Source organism: Emiliania huxleyi (assembly GCF_000372725.1).
Source record: "Emiliania huxleyi CCMP1516 unplaced genomic scaffold EMIHUscaffold_520, whole genome shotgun sequence".
Lineage (NCBI taxonomy): Eukaryota > Haptophyta > Isochrysidales > Noelaerhabdaceae > Emiliania > Emiliania huxleyi.
Window position 1 is genome coordinate 8,072 of NW_005198090.1, and position 8,734 is coordinate 16,805.

Sequence of the window (8,734 nt, forward strand, 5' to 3'; positions counted from 1 at the left end):
TTTGGTGTCATGTTGTGTGTGCCTTCGCTTGTTCCTATTAACAACGAAGTCTGCTTGAAGAGAGAGAGAGAATTCTTGATACGAAACCACGACGACACACACCAGTCGACTCGCATCGGTTGCCTCCATGAACGGCGGAGCTATTCTCGCGCCCACACCACACCTGGCTCCAACGTGGACACGCCCATAGCTGGGGACACTACTAGGTCACGCATGGCATCAGAAGTTTTATCTCTGGGCCCCGAAAGGCATCTCTAGCAGCGTCGTTACGCATTCTCTGCTTGAAATAAAAAAACGAAGGCTTGCGAAATAAAAAAACCTGCGGGCGCTGATGTTGAGGCTGTGCCGGCTCGCGGGGTTGGCCTCTGCGCTGGCCGCGTCGGAGGGGGAGACGGCGTGGAGCGTCGAGGCCAACAACGCGCTCGCCGAGGCGGATAGGCTGCAGCAGCAGAAGCGATGGGCGGATGCGATCACGTACTACAAGCGCGTGCTCGCCGTCTCTCCAAACCCGCCAAACTTCCAAAAGTACATTGTGCTCAACAACCTCGGATGGTCGATGTACCACACGGACCGCTGGGCTGAGGCGGAGCACTACTACCACCTCGCCCTCGCCGCCGTGCCCAATAAGCCGCCGACGGACCACGCGCACATCAACCTGGCGACGCTCTACACAAAGACGCACCGGCCGGCGGAGGCGGTGGCGTCGTACCGGGCGGCGCTGAGCATGACGGCATCGCAGCGGGTCCAGACGCAGCTCGGCCGCGTCCTCATCCGCAACTTCCAGGTCGGCGAGGCCGTCGAGACGCTCAAGGAGGCGCTGTCGGCCTGGGGCTCCGACGGCCCCGCGGCGCAGGAAGCGCACCGCGAGCTCGGGACCGCGTACGCCGCCCGGCGCAACTGGGGCCGCGCGTCGCACCACCTCATCCGCGCGGTCGACCTCGGCCTGCCCACAAACTCGACGGGCTGCGCCGCGGCGCGCTGGTCGGTGGTGGAGGGGTGGGGAGGCGTGCACCCTTTCGGCAACTCGCCGGCGCTTTCCGGAAACACGGCGGGCGGAGAGCCGCAGGTCTCGGCGCTCACCATCACATACGCGCATGCGCGGCGCGCCCTCGCCGCCCTCGAGGGCCCTCCGCCTTCGCGCGGCCCCGCGGCCGAGCCGCTGAGAGGGCGGTTCGTCGACCCGCTCTCTGGGGTTGCGTATGACGAGGCGGCCTCGGAGCCCTTCCGGCTGGTGATGCTGCGGGAGGTGGCGCGGGAGGGGCGGGGAGAGGAGTCTGGACCAACGTCAGGGCCGGAGTTGGTTGCGGATTCCTCCAGGTGGCGCTGGCGGGACGGAGACCCACCGCACTCTACCTGCGCAGGCCGGCGTGCCTCTTCTTCACCGGCGAGCACGCCGGCGGTTGACTGCCCGCGACAAGTGAGCAGCACGGACCGTGGACTGTTGACCCACGCAGGCGAGCACACGGCGTCCGGCTTCCTGCCGTCCTCCTTCGGCGCGAAGGACGCGGACAACGCTCTCGACTCGGAGAGCACGCGCGGCGAGAAGTGGCTCGAGGGCGACGCTCTCGCAAAGGGGCGTGCGTTCCGTCGGGCCTCAGTGCACACCCAAGACATGATGGATCAGGCGACACCTTCGCCGTGATGGACGTGCGGTCGGGCGGTGCGGACGGGTGGCAGCTGCGCGTCGAGCTTGCGTCCAAGCTGCTGCTGCTGCTGCTCTCTCTCGACACGGCGCCGTGTCGACACGGAGTGGTGAGTGGATGGACACGAGTGGACGAGCGCATGCATGCATGCGTGTAGGAGCCGCCCGAGGGGGCGGAGCAGGCGGAGGAGCGGCGCAGTGGCTCGGAGCGGCTGTCTAGTGCGCTGTCCTCCGTCGACTTTTCTCGCGCGAGGCTGCTGCACCCCTCGCAGCTACTCGCAACGAGTACTAGCCACTGATCGTCACACTGTGTCAGCAGGCTGCTCGTCCCCTCGCAGCTGCTCCCGACCGTCGAGGCGCTCCGCTCCTCGCGGCTGCCTCGCGGCTCCCCCCGCGCGGTTCGCGCTTGCTCGCCGAGGAGTCGCTGCTGGTGCGGAGACACGAGTTCACGAGCGGCGCGTGTCGTTCACTGCTTAGGCTCGCCTGCTCGCCGAGGAGTCGCTGCTGGTGTGGAACGGGTCCGCCCCCGCTCCTCGGCACATCTTCGAGCGGCTGCTCCTCCTCGACTGGCGACCGCCCTACGCCGGCGCCGAGAAGCGCGGCCGCGCGCTGCCGCTGCACCGCACGCGCCAGCGCTGGCGTGCGCCTTCGGCTCGCCGTCCTTTTGAATCACAAGTCATGACTGACTGGCGTGAGGACTTGGATAGGCGGGTCTTCGACTCGTCGCTCTTCGCGCTGCGCTTCCCGCACCGCACGCCGCTGTTGCTGCAGAGGGCGGGGCATCCCGCGCGGCGATGCGGAGGAGTCTGTTCCTTCCTCAATGGAGGAGGAGCTACGCCATAGGCGGTCTTCCACGCGGCGATGCCGCCGCTCTCGCGCCCTGCCGAGACGCGGCGTCGCGTCCTCTCGTGCTCCCTCCCAATATGAGCGTGTGAGTTGCTAACTACTTCCTTAGCTCACGCCCGTAGGCCGCGCATTCTCTCGTGCTCCCGCGAAGGCGCGGCCCTCTGGATGCACATCTCCCCACATCTCCCCCACATCTCCCCCATATCTCCCGCGAAGGCGCGGCCCTCTGGATGCACATCTCCCCACATCTCCCCCACATCTCCCCCATATCTCCCGCGAAGGCGCGGCCCTCTGGATGCACATCTCCCCACATCTCCCCCACATCTCCCCCATATCTCCCGCGAAGGCGCGGCCCTCTGGATGCACATCTCCCCACATCTCCCCCACATCTCCCCCATATCTCCCGCGAAGGCGCGGCCCTCTGGATGCACATCTCCCCACATCTCCCCCACATCTCCCCCATATCTCCCGCGAAGGCGCGGCCCTCTGGATGCACATCTCCCCACATCTCCCCCACATCTCCCCCATATCTCCCGCGAAGGCGCGGCCCTCTGGATGCACATCTCCCCACATCTCCCCCACATCTCCCCCATATCTCCCGCGAAGGCGCGGCCCTCTGGATGCACATCTCCCCACATCTCCCCCACATCTCCCCCATATCTCCCGCGAAGGCGCGGCCCTCTGGATGCAGCTCGGCGGCGAGCAGGAGCTGCAGTCGCTCCTCGCCAGCCGGTTCGGCGTCCGCCGCGTCGCGGTGTACGACGCCGAGCAGGGCGAGACGCTGCAGAAGACGGCGCAGTCGTTCCGCGCCGCGGACGTCCTCATCGGCAGCCGCGCCTCGGGCCTCGCAAACATGGTCTTCGCCACGCAGGGATCGCTCGTCTAGGAACCTTCTAGGAACCTTCTAGGAACCTTCTATAGGTCTTCGCCACGCAGGGATCGCTGGTCTACCTCTTCCCCACGGTGGACGCGGCGTCGCCCGAGAGGCACGGGAGGCCCCTCAATTCATACAGAACTAATGAATGCACAGGTGGACGCGGCGTCGCCCGAGAGGCAAGGGAGGCCCCTCAATTCATACAGAACTAATGAATGCACAGGTGGACGCGGCGTCGCCCGAGAGGCACGGGAGGCCCCTCAATTCATACAGAACTAATGAATGCACAGGTGGACGCGGCGTCGCCCGAGAGGCACGGGAGGCCCCTCAATTCATACAGAACTAATGAATGCACAGGTGGACGCGGCGTCGCCCGAGAGGCAAGGGAGGCCTTCCCTCGCCGATTGCGACTCGCTCGGCGAGCACCTCCTCACCCGGCCGAGCTGCCGCCGACACTGCCTCCGAACTCTCCCCTTCTCCTTCCCCTTCTCCGCGTAGGTTGTCTGCCTCTCCGCGACTGCACGGCTTGCGCCTCGCAGTCGGCAGCTGACGCGTCGCGGCTGTAGCAGGCGAGTGCATCTCGGCCGAGGAGCACGGCGTCTCCTTCACGGCGGCGGCGCTCGGCCTCTCGCTGCGAGTTCTGCCGCAGGCGGCCGCGCACTCGTGGGGCAACTTCTCCCTCTCCGCTGCGGGTGTGCCGGCAGACAGACAACAGAGCCTCCCGCTCCCTCAGTCTCTAAGCCCCCCCCGCCCTTCCCCCGCCCACACCACACACCTTCTCATTGACCACCCCTGTGCACACTCGACGTGGCGTTGTCGCATGGAGGGGAGAGCCAGACGCCTCCTCCAGGCGCGGCGGCGGTAGTCGACCCATATCTCCCCATGTCTCCCCATATCTCCCCATATCTCCCCATATCTCCAGGCGCGGCGGCGGTGGTAGACCGGGTCGACGCCGACCTGCGCGAGAGAGGGCTGTGGCCGCCCGCCGAGGACGGGATGCCGGACCCGAAGAGCTACAGCGCGCCTCCGCCGATGGGGTGAGAGAGTAGCCGAGAGAGTAGCCGAGGTGTCGCCGAGGTGTCGCCGAGGTGTCGCCGAGGTGTCGCCGAGGTGTCGCCGAGGTGTCGCCGAGGTGTAGCCGAGGTAGCCGCCGCCGATCGGGCGAGGTAGCTCCGTGGGGAAGTGGGTGCGGATGTGTGTGGGTGTGGGTGGGTGGGTGGTTTGGGGGGGGGGGGGGGTGTTGGGGGGCTCGTGAGCTGACTCACAGCGGACGCCTCGAACAGGCGAGGCAGCTCTGCGGGGGGGCGCGCCTCGCCTCCGCCGCCCGCGCCGGACCCGCTCGCGCCGCAAGGCGAGAAGGTGCTGCCGCCTCTCAACCCCGCGTGGACGCCAGAGATGCGGCCAAGCCCGCCGCCTCTGCCCGCGGCGGAGATGGCCGGCCCTTCGAAGCGGCACGCCGACGCGAGCAGCGGCGGCCAAAGCAACAGCCCCCCGCCGACCGCGTCTAGCGCTGCCGTCGCCGCCATCGCCGCCGACGCGGCCGCGAAGTGCCGCGAGGGCTCCGCCTGCAGCTTGCCTCCTTCGCCGCTCGCGGCGCAGGCGACGATGCTGCCGCCCTCGCCTCCGCCCTCGCCTCCGCCCCCGGAAGCAAAGGCGGGGCTGGCTGGGAGGAGCCGAGGGCTGTGCAATGGACGCGCTGCTCGAAGAATGCACCGATGTGCTCCTAGGCGGGGGCTCGTGGAGCACCAGTCGACGCCATATCTCCCCATATCTCCCCATATCTCCCCACATCTCCTCCTAGGCGGGGCTCGTGGAGCACCAGTTCGGCCGCGGCTTCCGGCTCGCGGTGGACGTCGTCGACAGCGACAGCGTGCCGCCCCCCACCGACGACCCCGCCGGCTTCTGGCTGGGGGCGGTGGGTATCGACAGCGACAGCGAGGAGCTCGCACAGCTCGCCGGCGCCACCTCTTGAGCCATCAAAGCGGTGACTCAACCGGTCGTTGAGTAGGAGCTCCGGCACGAGCTCGCCGGCACCATCACCAGCGCCGGCGGCGCCGAGGGCGCAGCGGGCGACGCTGCCGACGAAGCGGACGACGCCTCGGCGCGCAAGCCCACAGTGCAGCCGCCCGCGCCTCTGCCGGCAAAGATGCGACACGTCGGCAACGATCCGCCGCCGCCGCCGCCGCCGCCGCCGCCGCCGCCGCCGCCGCCGCGCAACAAGCCGGCACAGACGCCCCCCGCGCCCGCGGCCGCCGACCAGAGGTCTCCCGACAAGCGGCTCCCGCCGCCGCCGCCGCCGCCGCCGCCGTCCAAGCGGGCGGCCGAGTCCAAGCAGCAGTGCGCCCCCGTGCCGGCCGACGAGGAGGCGGAGGATTCGCCCGCCTTTAGCAGCAAGTGCGGCCACTGGGCTGCGACGGGCGAGTGCTTCCTCAACCCAACCTTCATGCTCTCCTCGTGCCAACGCTCCTGCCGCGACCTCGCCGCGGCAGACATGACGCCCATCGACGTCGACAACCCCCCAGAGGCGGTGCTGAAGGTGCTCTCCAAGATCCGGCTCGGCGACGAGGACGCGCCCCCGCTCTCCGCGCCGGAGAAGCTCAAGGAGCTCATCAAGCGCGGCGTCACGTCGGCGCAGGAGCCCGAGATGAGGACGCTGGAGAAGATCGTGCGCGAGGTTGCAAAGTCGACGCCGAGCTTCGTCAGCAAGGAGAAGGAGAAGAAGGGGGGCGGCGGCAAGGGCGGGGAGGGCAAGGCCTCGAAGAAGAAGAAGGGCGAGTCCAAGGGCGGCGGCAAGGCGGCGGCGCAGGGCGGCGTCGGCGACGACGACTACGCCTACGCAAAGGTGCTGATCGAGGAGCTGCGGCCCATCTATGAGCGGCTGCCCACCGAGCAGCGGCGCCACATCCTCGAGCGTCTCATGAAGACGAAGGTGGGTGACCGCCTGACGTTTATTGAGTAGAGGGAGCGGAGGACGCGGGCGTACGCGCTGGCGCAAAACATTGCAGTCCATATGGGGCGCTCCATGCGACGATTGTTAAGTATACAAGCTAGGAGAGAGGTACCGCACTCTCCAGCCTCTCCAAGAACTCTCCATAGAGCATAGTCCATTGAGAGATTGGCTCACACCGCGCTTTCAGTCGCACGTCACAACGAGATACACGACATATGAGAGAGGCCGTCGGCCTGTGGCTGACTCGCAACAAAAACACGCTGCCCACCCTTCGGGTCGCGCTCGAGCGGGGCATGCCAGTCGATTTCTTCGGCGACTACCTTTACAACAAGGCCCACCACCGGCGGCCCCACGACGGCGTCCTCGCCGCCTGGGCGGACGCGATGCGCGCCCCGGCCAACGCGCCGGTCGTGCACGGCGACAAGGAGAAACCAGAGCTCACCCGGCAGTACAATGAGGGGTACAAGACTGACCTCGCAGAACCCCATGCGGGGCCAGGAGGATGCGATGAAGTAAATGAGATCAAGCTCTGGACGCCCCTCCTCAAGACCTCCTCGACGGGCGTTGGCAACCCCTCGAGTGGCGGCACGCCCGCCTCCGTCGGCCACTCCTACGCCTTCGGCAACACCGAAGAGAAGGCCCGCCGCCTGAACATGGGCTGCAAGGCGCGCGGGCAGCCCAGCCAACCCTTCTCCCACAAGACCGGCCACGGCTACGTCAAGGCGCATCGCGGTTTCTACCACGACGCGATCTTTGTGTCAAGCGCAACAACTTCAACCTGCTGCTCCACGAGACGTTCGGCGGCGGCTTCTCGCCCACCGCCGTTCTCAAGCTGCGCCGCCTCGCGCGCAAAGTCGCGCGCGGCAGCGTTGACCGCACGGCCTACTCGCCCAAGTACTCGCTCTCTTTTATGTCCCACCATGCAGAGCGCATCTCTCTCTCTGTTGTGCGAGGCGTGAACCGCGCCATTCGCTCTCACCTGGCAACCCTGTCTGCACGTCTCGCGCGCGCGTGAACAGGGCTCCAGGCCCCAAATTACGTGTGAGTGTTAGAGTTGTTTGGTATTGCTAAAAATCTCTCTCTGACTCGTGACTGGCTCGGACCTCGGTGCTAAAAACCCACGCTCTCACTGGCCTGCAGGATCACGCAGCCTCGAAGGATCTCCACCTCATCCTGTCATCCACCTGTCATCCACTGGCCAAAAGCACCGGCATCCCTCCTCCCGGCTTGCGCCCAGGGGCCAGCGACGCCCCGGGATCTGGGTCGAGGTCCCGGCACTCGTACTCCTCTTCCATCGCCTGCCTGCCCTCCTCGAACGCTTGCGCGATGGCGCGGTCAAAGTCAAGCAAGTTGATGTCGGGGGGGTGGCCTTGCCGCTCTCGCGGGACGCACGCGGCCAAGTGCGTGAAGAATGCGCTGCACAGGAGAAAGCAGGCGCTGTCAAGCGCGCGTGTCGACCACGCGACGATGCAGCTTCCGGCTGCTCCCCTCGTCGCGAAGTGCTGTCGAAGCTCCGCCGCAAACGCCTTCGACTCGCAAAAGTCGAGGTAGATCAGCCTGGGCCACGCCCCGCTGCTGCAGAGCCTTTCCTCACCTGTGCGTCGCGGCGCCATCCGTGAGAACCGGCCGCCCTCACCGATACACGCACGCGAGCAGTGCTCGCCTTGGCCTCGAGGCCACCCTGCACCTTGCCCGCGATGTTGGAGCCAGGCACGCGCTTCACCACCGCGTCGACGGCACCGTTGACCAGCGCCCGCATCGGCGCCCTGGGGTCGCGGCATTCGTCGCTCTCCTCCTCGGCATTGGCCTTCTTCCGGAAGCCGAGCTTCTCAAGCACCCCTGCAGGCTCCGACAGCACGGCGGGAGCGGCAGTGTAGGACACGACCCCGAGCACGGTGGCGGCAGGAGCATGCAGGAGCACGGTGCGGCAGTGTAGGAGCACGGCAGGAGCACGGTGGCGGCAGCGACGGCAATGACGCGGCGTGAGGTCTGGCGCGGCTCAACGGTGTGAGCATGATTGAGAGGTGTGAGAGTGCAACCCACGAGTGATGTGTTTATCACAGTAGCCCGAGGGAGGGGGGGGGGGCGGGCCTCACCCAGGGCTCACCGGGGCCCGGCCGTCCCCGCCCCCTCCCTCACCTGCCCCACCCCGGGGCCTCACTCGCGATGCGCCGTCCCGGGGGGGTAGCTCGCTGCCCGACCCCAGGGCACCCCACACGGCGCTTACGGGCGGGCCACGCGCACGCGGCCCCGTACGCCTACCGCGCGCCCCCGGCCCACCAGCGCCACGCCCCGCGAGGGAGAGCGGCCCGTGCGGCACCACCACTCACACAGAACAACACAAACTACAAATCAACTAAACGGGTGACCCCACTCTACTCTGCACACTCAGACAGTCCGCACTGCTCCAAACGCACATCTC

The 8,734-nt window shown here is 67.4% G+C and overlaps 3 protein-coding genes across 3 annotated transcripts in view; all 3 read left to right on the forward strand.

The window, feature by feature from the left end:
• Nucleotides 1-331: 331 nt before the first annotated feature.
• Nucleotides 332-3,374, forward strand: EMIHUDRAFT_459489 (hypothetical protein; the record flags this gene model as incomplete). The annotated part of the gene is made up of 8 exons (XM_005766114.1): nt 332-1,246; nt 1,318-1,399; nt 1,455-1,577; nt 1,625-1,752; nt 1,801-1,895; nt 1,962-2,040; nt 2,120-2,282; nt 3,160-3,374. 8 exons carry the CDS (start codon nt 332-334, stop codon nt 3,372-3,374), a joined length of 1,800 nt encoding a protein of 599 aa, XP_005766171.1.
• Nucleotides 3,375-5,049: 1,675 nt separating this feature from the next.
• Nucleotides 5,050-6,321, forward strand: EMIHUDRAFT_246617 (hypothetical protein; the record flags this gene model as incomplete). The annotated part of the gene is made up of 4 exons (XM_005766115.1): nt 5,050-5,079; nt 5,164-5,277; nt 5,371-5,478; nt 5,725-6,321. 4 exons carry the CDS (start codon nt 5,050-5,052, stop codon nt 6,319-6,321), a joined length of 849 nt encoding a protein of 282 aa, XP_005766172.1.
• Nucleotides 6,322-8,284: 1,963 nt separating this feature from the next.
• Nucleotides 8,285-8,734, forward strand: part of EMIHUDRAFT_246619 (hypothetical protein) — a gene marked incomplete at both ends in the record, with an annotated part of 980 nt that continues 530 nt past the window's right edge. The window contains one exon of the mRNA XM_005766116.1: nt 8,285-8,317. Coding sequence (XP_005766173.1) covers nt 8,285-8,317 — 33 coding nt within the window. The remainder of the gene's footprint in view (nt 8,318-8,734) is intronic.